Source organism: Cavia porcellus, unplaced genomic scaffold (genome assembly GCF_034190915.1).
Source record: "Cavia porcellus strain 051 isolate PalLab524CR breed Dunkin Hartley unplaced genomic scaffold, mCavPor4.1 scaffold_5, whole genome shotgun sequence".
Classification (NCBI taxonomy): domain Eukaryota; kingdom Metazoa; phylum Chordata; class Mammalia; order Rodentia; family Caviidae; genus Cavia; species Cavia porcellus.
Window position 1 is genome coordinate 67459190 of NW_026947488.1, and position 12554 is coordinate 67471743.

The 12554-nt window shown below is 33.8% G+C and overlaps 1 protein-coding gene across 5 annotated transcripts in view; it reads right to left on the reverse strand.

Annotated features, from left to right (window-relative positions):
• Atr (ATR serine/threonine kinase) overlaps nucleotides 1–12554 on the reverse strand; it is a 98366-nt gene that overhangs the window by 81396 nt on the left and 4416 nt on the right. For 2 of the 5 annotated variants that reach the window (XM_063249114.1, XM_063249115.1), the window contains exons 2-8: nucleotides 10246–10337; nucleotides 8975–9124; nucleotides 6293–7170; nucleotides 5349–5527; nucleotides 4350–4541; nucleotides 2815–3005; nucleotides 400–552 (exon numbers count right to left, since the gene is read on the reverse strand). In XM_063249114.1, the coding sequence (XP_063105184.1) occupies nucleotides 400–552; nucleotides 2815–3005; nucleotides 4350–4541; nucleotides 5349–5527; nucleotides 6293–7170; nucleotides 8975–9124; nucleotides 10246–10337 (1835 nt within the window). Of the gene's footprint in view, nucleotides 1–399; nucleotides 553–2814; nucleotides 3006–4349; nucleotides 4542–5348; nucleotides 5528–6292; nucleotides 7171–8974; nucleotides 9125–9216; nucleotides 9286–10245; nucleotides 10338–12554 lie in introns of those variants that run through there. The other 3 variants (XM_063249117.1, XM_063249119.1, XM_063249116.1) reach the window with 3 other exon arrangements.

The following is a 12554-nucleotide window of genomic DNA, read 5'->3' on the forward strand; positions in this document are numbered from 1 at the left end:
TTGCAACAATCCTCCTACCTCAGCCTCCTGAGTGCTGTGATTACAGGCATGCGCCACCACACCCAGCATTATTATTCTTACAGTAGGAAGTTTGTGTAAGAGCGGTTGGTGAATTATTAACCTATATTTTCTTTTTGTATTTTGCAAATATTTCATAAGCATCTAAAATATAAAGAGACATAAGGATATATTTCAAACTTTTCACAGAAAGGAAATGGGATAGATGGGGGCAGGCTTTCATTTGTTACTTCTTACATATCCAACTCATTTCCAGATTATAGTGTTAGAAGTACACCGCCTCTTTGAATTATCGAAAAAATATAAATGTTAGAAACTACACAGAGATAAGTTAAAACAAAGCCAAAGCAAATACATAAACACAATTTTGTGACTACTTACAGTAGCTATCTAAAGTCTTCTGGCTTAGTGTTAGCAGGTTATTGGCAAATGTGGTCAACTTTAAAGAGTCATCATCAGAATGGGAATAAATCCATGGAAGTGACAGCATTCCACACAAATCTTCCAGAATATGATCTTCAAATGAACTTTTTACTACAGTAATATATAATAGGTCATCAATTATACCTTTCCTTTTTTTCTTTTGTCTTTTTGAAGACAGGCTCTCACTATGTGGTTCAAGCTGGTGCAGAGCTCACTTTGTAGCCCAGACTGGTCCTGAATTTGCAATGATTCTCCTGCCTCAGCCTCTGGAGTGCTGGGATTACAGGCATAAGCCATGTCCAGCTAAATCTTTTGGGTTTTTTTTGGTACTGGGAACTGAACTCATGATCTTGTGCTTTCCAGGCAAGGCATTTATGCCATTAAGCTATATCCCCAGCTACTTTTTCTTAATCATATCTAACTTTGTGTCTTTTTAAATAAAAACAAGACACTCAAAAAAATCAAATTGTAATACACATTCAAAAAACAGGATTATTAATGTAAAAAGGTTATGAATGAGTTCTCGCCTTCTTCCTCTTTTTTTCTGGTGCTGGAAACTGACTCGCATATGCAAAGCACACACACTACCACTAGGCTATACTGCTAGTCCCATGAATGATGTTCTGAGGTCTATGATGCCAAACAAATCAAATGGGACCTTGACTAAAGAATAATGAATCAAGGGCCGGGGATTTAGCTCAGCAGGCGTAAGTGCCTGCCTTGCAAGTACACGGTCATGAGTTTGATCCAGATACCAAAATAATAATAATAATGAATCAACAGCACTTGGGAGGTTGAGGCAGGTTAATTGTTTAGAGTTCGAGACCAGCCTGAGCTACACAGTGAGCTCAAGGCCAGCCTAAACTACATGAAACCCTGTCTCAAAAAGACCAATAAATAAATAAATAAATAAATAAATAAATAATTACAATGTAAGAATAATGAATCAAAATATTGCACAAACAAATTAAGCTGAATTATCTGGTAAAAAAATACTGCTGGGTATTTTGGAGAAAATGACATCTTAATAGGTAATACTGATTTAGTACCATCTTGTTTTGAAGTCTCATCTAGCTTTTGTTCTTCTGTCTCCAATGGTCTAAACAGGTTGTATCTTATTGGATTTTATTATGTACGATAGTATAAGCAAAAACCTTTTAAAGACAAGGAGATTATACAGAAACCATTGTTCATTTTCTGTTAGTCAATTCTAAATCCTCTATAATGCTGTCATTCTCTTAAATGGTTTTACATTGTTTTGATATACTTAATGCTACAGTATACAAAGTTGTACTCAAGGACTTCAAGGAAAGAGTCAATATGGTAACTACTTTTGGGTCGGAATTATCTGGTGGTGAAACACTATTCTGCTTAAATGGTTGCCCTGTTTCGCTGTTATGCCCTCTTTTTTTCTCAATCTCCACTCCATTATTTACTTTTTCATTTTTATCCGTTTAATTAAAGGGAAAAAAAATAGCAGGATATAATATAGTAACCCACTTTGACTTTCTATTATCTCGATTTGAAGCCCTGTATTACTCTCACCATCTTGTTTTTGACTGAGGTTCCTCTATTCTGTTTTACTGGATAGTATCAGGTTCGAAAGTTTAGGCATCAGCTGAGAAGATAATGAGATTCATTGTAACACCCATTCTCGTTGACTTTTATCTACTTTTGAAGACCTACAATGTCTCCAATGTTTTGGTTTTGTCGGTTTTGTTCTTTACTGTTTTGTTCAATTGTATTACAACTAATGATTTAGGCAATTCTATTAGAGATAGCGGGAGGCATTATGGTAACCATTGTTGATCACCTTGTATTATGTTTTTATATTATCTATTATGTCCACCCTTTTGACTTGACCGATTCTGTTCTGTTATGTCACATTTGGGTTTACTCTCTTCCAAAAAAGCAATAAGAACCGTGGGAGCAATGAAACCCAAAATGTGTAATAGTCATTGTACAAAAGAGAGGAAAAGAAAGTGCTCTAAACTATATAACTGCATGTATATTTAAGTGTATAAGATAGAAAATGATATCACAGAGTTTTATTGGATCATTGAACAGAACTGTTTGCAGTATCATTGTTAGAATGTTCACTCTACGAGCTTTAATTTTGTGACTTGAACAATTATTTCTAAGATGGCAATATGTAATCCATTAACTAGTGATTTCCTACTGCGCATTTTTTTCTTCTGTAAATCTGTATAACTTGTACCCCTTCACTGTTTTTTTTTTTTCTTTTCTCCTTAAATTAAAAAAAAAAAAAATACTGCTGGGAATCCTAAAGGATCATGCATTTAGGCTTTAGGCAAAAAGAAAAGTATTTCTGCAATGACTTAAGTTTATTCTGTTCTGGTTATTTGTACTTACCTTGCATATAAATCAAAGCATCATAAATCTTCACCACATTATCAATGACTGCCTCTAGCTCAGGTTTCTGAACAGATTCTAACAAATTCCTACAGGTGGTAAGTACTTTTGTATAAAAATTCAAAGACATCCAAGTTATCGCTATTGAAGGTTTCTTCTTAGATGTGTGTTGACAATCCTTGAAATTATGGCTGAAAAAAGTACATTTTTAAAAAAAAGACATTAGAATCAAGATGAGTTTTATTAGTCAAACATAATCTTGTAGCAAAACACAAGGAAAACTGTGATTACAAAACTAACCTACAGGACCAGGGATATGGTTCTGTGATTGAGCACTTAATAGAGTTTTTGCCTTGACTGTGTAAGGTCCTGGGTTTGATTCCCAGCACCATTTAAATCACAATTTACATAACCTTTACGTAACCTTAAACCAATTTACATAAATATGCAAATCAATTAAAGGCATTATTACTTTAAGTTTAATTTCTTTATGCTGGCTTAAATTACTTAATGATCTGGGAATTTAAATTAATCCAGAATCCATAAATGTGGCTTCACCAAGCCTAAAAATGACAGAAGATATATGAGTTTTTGAGACAGAGTCTCGCTATGCAGTTATGGTCTCGCCTTGAGCTCACTTTGTAGTCCAGACTGGTCTCAAACTCACATGGATCCTATTGCCTCAGCTTCTCGAGTGCTGAGATTACAGCCACGAGCCACCATGCCCAGGATATGTGTATGTAATTATTAACTGATTTGTATATCCTTCATTATGCATCTTCAGTCTAATCTATTCTTTCAGATTATCTCAAATTTCAAATTTGATGGAACAAATTAATATACTTGCCTTTAAAATCTCTTTTACAATTCTATATTGGCTAGTTAATAGTAAGTCAGGAAATACAGACAGTTACAAAATTAACAAAGAATGCTAAAACATGGCACTAAAAACAAAACTAAATCTTCAGAGAGAAATCTCATTTTGGCACTTCTAATAAAAAATTTGTATTAAGAATAGTAAACTGGAGGGGCCAGATATAAACTCAGTGGCACAGTGCCTGCCTGGCAAGCACAAGGTCGTGAGTTCAATTCCTGGTACTAAAAATATAAATAAATAAAATTTTAAAAAGATACTAAATTGGAAATGTAATGAGTTCTAAACTCCTGTTTTTATTATCAAAAGGAGAAATGGCAGAGTCAAAAGAACACTGACTTTTCAGTTATACATATTTTATGATACCTTCCACTTTTGTACTTTAGGAAATTTAGTTTAGCTTTAGATGAAAAAACCATGAAAGCCTTAATATTTAATCTGTAAAATGGGCACAATCACATTTACCTCTAGCATTGATGTAAACATTAAATAGGATGTGAACACTGCCTAGCAGTGTCCAGCATTTAGTAGGCAGTGAGCAGAAAATTTAAAAGTGTTTGTTCTATGGTTACAATAATCAATTGAATAATGAGGTCATCCCCTAAACAGAAATCCCAAACTCATTACAGGAAACCCACCCAGAGAATTTAAGTTATTTTACCAGTTCAGCCTTTGATGAGAACAGTGAACTGTACACAAAGCAGTCAGTTGTAAGATAACAGCAATTCCTTCTAGAGTCTCAATTACAGGTTTCTTTAAACTGCTAGATTCAAGGGAAAGCTGAAGGGATTCAGCTTTCTGTCTCAGGGCACTCCATATTATGTTCTTTTTGCTCATATCCACGTTTATAATTCTATAATAAATTACAACCACAGCACAAAGATATTAATATTCAGGCTCAGTTCAAACATGAAGCATGGAGCTAACGGTACAAGTTAGAGTGTGTGCTTAACATGTGCAACACCAACACCAAATCTCCAACACCAAAAAACAAAAACAAACAAAAAACAAAAACAGAAACATATTTAAAAGAGAAAAATGGTATACGATATCAACTTCTATCTACAACAGGATAGATTTAAACAATTAAAATTATGTTTAGGCTGGCTGGAATATGGTGATTCTTTGACTACATTAATAAAAATCCAACATGGTAAGTGCAAGGTCCTAAATTCAATTCCCATTAAAAAACAAACAAACAAAGACCAACAATTTACTTATTAGCAACTAAAAAACTGATGGATCAATGTCTTAGATATTTGTCAATATTAAAAAGCTACATTAAACAGGCATGTAAAAAAATTCAAAGTAACTATATTCAGCCATGAAACAGTTCATACTAGAATAAACCATAAGAACTAGTAAAATATTTCAAGCATTCCTTTGACTGTATTACATTTTGTGTGTATACACTTAAAGTTGATGGTTTTTTTTTTTCTTTTTTTTTTTGTCTTTTTGAAACAGCGTCTTTCTATACATTTCAGGCTGGCCTTGAGCTCACTTTGTAGCCCAGGCTGATCTTGAACTCAAAATGATCCTCCTGCCTCAGCCTCCCAAGAGCTGGGATTACAGGCACAAGCCAACACCCAGCTGCCAAAGTTGATTTTTAAAAGTGAGTAAAATTTTATTAAACAAGCAAGTAAAAACAATGAGATCATACTCTTCAGACTGTTTTGATGCTCTTCTGGAAGAGTTTAGAGAGGAGCTGAGTCTACGTCTTTTGGGGGATACTTCATCACTATTACTGCTAAGGTTTTCCTGTGGAATGTGGCAGTAAAGTTCTTCAATGATTTCCATACTTTCCATTTTCAACGCTGTGTAAAGTGGGTCCAACAAGTACTAAGAAAACAAAAATAATTTCAGAAACTAACTTTTAGAAAATATGTCTATATTATTTATAGGCAGGAAGAATTCACTAAGTGGAACATTTTCTAGTAAACATTTTCGAGGCTTCATAAGGCAAACCAAACACCCAAGTTAATCTACATTATTTCATATTCCATACACCGAGGATGGTTCCAGCTCTCTCTTTATTCCATTTTTTTATTAACATGTTACAAAGAAAAAAAATCTATAAAGGAATTACTAATTTTTCGCATAATATAAATCCAGCAAGATTCAGAGTCACTAAATTAAAATGTTAATCAAATAAATATACATCTGTACATTTATTATATGGCCTGTCTCCCACGATTCAAACAGGAAAAGGGGCATAATTTGGCATGACTAAATTATTCTTGGGATCCCTAAAAATAATTGATTGATTATAACCCATTAAAGATAAAATCCATGTGAGGGACCAAAGTTGATAATTAGTCCCTTTCAATTAAGAATGTAACAAACACACTTGTACTTCACAAATTCTATTTTAACATACTGTACTCCACTGACAGTTCATTAACACTTAAATAAACAAATACTTTGAAATCAAAGTAAAAATCCTTAATAGGAGCCATTAGACTGTGGCTGGACTGTGAAAATCATTATGCTCCCAAAATACATTATTAAAGATATTCTGTTTTCCCATTATTACATCTTAACATATATGCATAAACTTAAGAGAACAAAATATATACTTAACAAATAATCTTAAACATTTCTTACCTCTGTATTTACCTGAACTCCAAGAACATCCACAATAGCTCTACAAATATTTCTCACATAGACTTTCCTGACTTGTAAGGCAGATTCATACTCAGCTGGCACAAATTTAAGGAAATATTGCAGTAAATGACACAACGCTGCTTTTAGCAAATCAGACTTGAGCTGCAGAAGCACACCATCTTCAAACATGACACACAGTTTTTCCAGCAGCATATTTAAATAGACAGGTTCAATATTTTTATAAACTTCTGCTTCAAAGGGGAATATTGTCTTTATTAGCTTTGATAGTGGCTCTTCATATAATTTCAACTGGTCAGTGTCCATTTCTACTAGGTGCTTTAACAATTCTACAAAAGAGTTGAAGAAAACGCTGGCTGGTTGTGCTGGTAGTCCTCCAAGTTCAAAGAGTTCAGTTAAAAGGCTAATTGCTAATGATTTAATTTTTGTATTACCATACTCTAGGAAACCACAACCTATCCTCCAAAGTATGAGTTCTTGCCTTCTAAAAAACACAGTTGTAATAATGCGAATAAGAACCATTAATAAGGTGACTTCAACAAATTCTAAACTTTGCATGTTCATGAACTGCAAAGGAGCTGGCTGTAGACATCCTAAGTGTTTATCTAAGTGGCTTAAAAATTTGTTCACAACCACTGGCCATTCCATAATATCTCCCATTGCATTTCTTCTGTGGAGGTAAATCAAGTCTTCAAAAAGACATAATAATTCCTTTGTGAATACTCCAAAAATAGCAGGACTCTTGCTTTTAAAAAGAAATAATAATGAGCAGATAACTTCAGAGATTTTCCTATGCAACATGTAACAGGATGGAGTTGCTGCAATCCGCAAAAGTCTTGTTATGATCCAATTACTGAATTCTTTGAAACAAACAAAAAAGATATTAAATAGCCAAATATGTCAAAAGTTTATTTGTTAAATACTTGATGATTTTCTATATATAATCTTCATTAACAAAACAGTCTACATTCCTTATACAATGGAAATATTACAGTAATTTAGAATATCAACACTGAGTCAGAAAGACAAGCTCCAAGCCTATATTTACTAAGTGCTTGACCTGTGTATTTCTCTGCATCTAAGAAAGTAGAATAATCTACATTACAGGTTGTGACAAGGATCACATAAGATAATGTATGTGAAAAACTCAGAGAGATTCCCAAAGTGTAAGAAATGTTAAACAGGGGCTGGGGATTTAGCTCAGCGGCATAAGCGCCTGCCTTGCAAGCAGGCAGTCATGAGTTCGATCCCTGGTACCGATAAAAACAAAAAAGACCAAAAAAAAAAAAAGAAAGAAATGTTAAACAAATGGAAGCTAGTACAATCCCTATGTATTGAGAGGTGAGCTGAGGGTGCATTTCAAGGGTAGTGGCTTTTGTCTAGCACACACATAGCCATAGATTAGTCCCTAACACGGGGAAAAAAAAATGAGTGGTGACTATTCCAGTTGCATAAGAATAAATCGTAGTCATCTTTAACAAATGGTGCTGGGAAAGCAGGCTTTCCACATGCAGAACATTGACTCTAGAACCATATCACTCACTATGTACAAAATAAAATCAAAATGGGTCAAAGATCTAAATATTAAAACAGAACCAGGATGGTGATACATTCCTGTAATCCTAGCCCTTGGAATGCTGAGGCAGGAAGACTTCTGCAGATTAGGACTGTCTCAAAAAAACCATTAAATTTTTTTAAAATAAAACAGAATTAATATCTAGAACATATAAAGAACTTAGCAGGTGAGGAAACACATGCTTGTAATCCCAGCAGTAAGGCTGAGGCAGAAAAATCACTACAAGTTTGGAACCATCCTGGGCTACATAGTAAATTGTTCAAGACTAGCTGAACTACATCACAAAATCTTGTCTCAAAGAAAAAAAAAAATAGACCTTCATCATTAAAAGACCAAACAAAAAAAATGGTCAACTGAAATGAATACACACTAGAAGTACAAATGGCTGACAAATACATAAAAACACGTTCAGTATCCCTGGTCATCAGAGCAATGCAAATTAAAATAACCCTATAAGATTCCATCTTACTCCAGAAAGAAAAGAAATCAAGAAATTGAGTAAGAACAAATGCTGGCAATGTTGTGTGGAAGAAAGAACCTTTCTATACTACTGATGGAGATGTAAACTAGTATAACCATTGTGGATATCAGTATGGCGATTCTTCAAAAACTAGACATAGAAATTCCATTTGATGCAGCTATTCTCCATTAGGTATATTCTCAAAAGATTTAAAGACATCATATTACAGCAACACATACAAACCCAGGTTTACAGCAGCACAACTCAGAGTAGTTTAAATTTTGGAAGTAGCCTATACATCAGGAGATGAATGGATAAAGAAAATACAGTATTTGCATACAATGGAGTACTATTTTGCCACAAAGAGGAAACATTTGGGTTATTTAATAGGCAAATGGATGTACCTTAAGATTATAATGTTAAGGAAAATAAATCAGACATAGAAACTTAAATATGGCATGGTTTCTTTTGTATGAAAAATCCAAAGAATAAACAATTTGAAGAGCAAAATGAAAGATAGATACTACGAAAAAAGTACGGTCATGTATGTGATATCTCAGAAGAGCAGAAATAGATAAATTCCATAAAACAGATCACAGATGAATGCAGGAATAATACCAGCACTTACCAATACAGCTATGTTTGGCCTCATTTTGCCCCTGGCTCCCATTCCCATTTACAAACATAAGTGGGGAAGATTTCATGATATGCTGGATGAAATCAAGCAACATCACAGAGGTTGGCTGAGAGTCAGTTTTTTTTACAAGTTCTAGAGCAACTAAAATAATAAAAAAATTTTTAAAGAGTCATGACAAATTAAGCAGCAGACCTTTAAAAAAATAAGGTTTTGGTAATCAGAATTATATTCACCAGGGGCTGGTGATTTAGCTCAGCAGCATAAGTGCCTGCCTTGCAAGCAGGCAGTCGTGAGTTCGATCCCTGGTAGCGATAAAAACAAAAAAGACAAAAAAAAAAATAAAAATCTAATTTTAAATGTTAAACAATCATATGCACTCACCTATCCCACATGTAGTTTAGCAAATGTGTGCTATAAACCTGGCAGCGTGCTAAAATCTGAGGGTTTTTAAAAAAAATCTCATAATCTGGTAGTCAAACTAATAATAATAATAGTACAATATAGTAGCTGCATTAATCCAGAAAATGAGGAAACAGGTGTCTGGGAATTCTTAGATGAGGAATTGGTCAAGCAGAGGGGAAAGACAAGTGGTCTAAACAAGAGTACCATAAAAATACAGGTATTTTACAAGTATTTCTAGTCCTTCATTATTTTTCAGCAATCCTTAACTTCATTGATTCAAATAAGAAAGGCTAAACGGTTATTATAAATCATAAAATCTGTGCCAATATGAATGAAAATTAAATCCTGAGCTAAATGCTATTCCACATTAACCTTCCTATGTAATTTCAACAGATAAGATACTTTCTTGTCAACTTAGCAATATTTATCTTTTAGATTGCCACAAACAGGCCAGAGTTGATTTAACAACACACAATTCTTTTCCCAACAAAGGTGGTCACTCTTATTTAAACAGCTTTTTGTGGCATTTACTGTTTCCCTGGCTGGTACAAAATGTTGCTAAAATAAGGTCCACATGATTGGACTCAGCCAAATATGTTTTATATATAATATCTGATATTGGAGAGCTGACAACAAGCAGTAAAAAAAAAATCTAGATTACTACTAAAAAACAAAATTATCTAAATCACATGTTACAAGAATAAATGGCATGCTTAAAAATAGCAATTATCATAAATAATAACTTTATAAGTAAAATTACCTAGGGAAAAATAGCAATACGTAGAAAAATACAATCTAATTCATACAGTTTATATGTTGAAATAACTATATAAGAATAAAGTTTACATAAGAAAGCTTACCAACGTTTACATCTGTAAGTATTCGGTCAATGAACTGACACAGAATTTGTCTTGGCTTCTGTACGACTGTATTATATTCCTCTGGACTGGCACTAAAAATACAAATAAAAAGCTTTTAATCTGTAAGGTGACTCATAATTTCACTTTAAAAAATTCTCTAAATTGAATTTATCAAATGGTTTTACCATATTCGTCTGCTTAAAAAGTGAACAATCTATAAACACATACCACAAACTTAGGTGGGGAAAAAGAAAGAAAAGTGTTGAATGACACCATGAGAATCTTATCTGTGTAATCTAGACCTGCCCTACTCAGTTTGGTAGGTGCTAGACACATGATTCAATATCTAAAATGAGGCTAGTCTAAATTGCGATGTGTTGGGCCAGTGATACTACTCAGTGGCACAGTGCCTGCCTGGCAAGCCCAAGGTACTGAGTTCAATTCCTAGTACCCTCCCCCAAAATTGAGATGTGTTAAAAGTATAAAATACACACTGTATTTCTAACAGAAGAAAAAAGCGAGTATTTTATTTATTTTTCTTTTTTTGGTACTAGGGATTGAACTAACAACCTCGCGCCTGCCAGGCAGGAGCCTTTGCCACTAAGCTAAATCCCCGGCCTGACTATTTTATTAATAACTATATATTAACTACAATAATTATTTGAAATATTTGTATATAAAGAATTAAACATATCGCAAGGAATAATTTACCTATTTCTTTTATTTTTCTTGTTTGGTTTTCTGAGACAAGGTCTCACTTTGTAGTACAGACTGGCCTCAAACTCACAGAAATCCTCCTGCCTCAGCCTCCCAAATGCTAGGATTATAGGCATGTACCATGCCTATCTCCTTTCTACTTTTCTTTTTTTGGTACCAGAAATCAAACTCAGGACCTCATGCTAGCTAGGTGCTGTGCCAATGGAAATACTAGAAAAATTTGAATTACACATGGTTTCCATTATATTTCCATAAACAAAGCCCATCTAGGCTTTTGTAACAACTTATAATTCACAATTTATTCAACAAATAAATTCTAAGGGGAGTAAGAGTTAAGAGTCATATCAACTAACTACAATGCATGATCCTAAATTCTGATTCCACATAAAAATTACTTGACAATTAGTAAAACTTTTTTTTAATTTAATTTTTCTTTTTTTAATCGGTACTAGGGATTGAACTCACGACCACATGCTTGCAAGGCAGGCGCTTATGCCGCTGAGCTAAATCCCCAGCCCCAACAATTAGTAAAACTTGAGCTCACACTAGATATTTGTTACTAAGAAACTATTATCTTTAGGTATAATCATGGGTTGATGACTGTTTAGTCAGTTTATCCTTCATAAATACTGATATTAATAGATGAAATGATGTCTGAAATTTGCTTCAAAGTAATTTGTGTTGATATGAAAAAGGCCATGAATTGATCACTGTTGCATGATGGATTAATCAATATAGTATTTTTTCTTTTGTTATGTTTGAAATTTGGCATAATAAAAGGTAAAAAAAATGTTTTTAAAAAATACATATACAGTTGGGGATTTAGCTCAGTGGCACAAGCACCTGCTGGGCAAGTACGAGGTGGTAAATTCGATCCCCAGTATCAAAAAAAAAATACCATATACAGTGTTTAGTCTTAAAAAATTAAGAAACAATAGCAAGGAGGAGAGATACAATTAAGTATTGCACAGTGGAATCTTGAATGACTTCAACTTGAAATCTAAAAGGCCAGGAATGGTGGTGGTACACACCTGTAATCCTCGTACCATAGAGGCTAAGGCAGGAGGATTGCTGTGAGTTCGAGGCAAGAGTGGGCAGTGTCATGAATTCAATGCCAGCCTGAACTATAAAGCAAGACCTTATCTCAAAAAACAACAAAAATCATCACAGAAGAGAATATAAGAACTTAGTAGACAATCTGTGCTATAGGTTAAGAATCACATAGTGATTCACTTAAAACAGAATAAGACAGTCCTACTTGTAGTCAACCAACATTTACTGTAGACCCATAATATGCCAGGCAACAAATCAGAAGCTACTATTAGGAAAATGAAAGAGGTTTAGTGGAGGAAATATGGTAAGTCAGCCTAGTCCAGTTTTCAGGGTAGAATCTAAGTCCATTTACCATATCAGAGGAGGGAGTACAGGTACAGGAAGAAAAACCAAACCAATTTTAACAATAATGAGTTTAAGATCTCGGGAAACTACGAGATGTTCCAAAGAGTTGAAATTAGTTTAAACCTCAAAAAATATCCTAGTCTAGATATAAATCATCATTATATAATATCTAGCAAACAAGTTTAAATATGTGG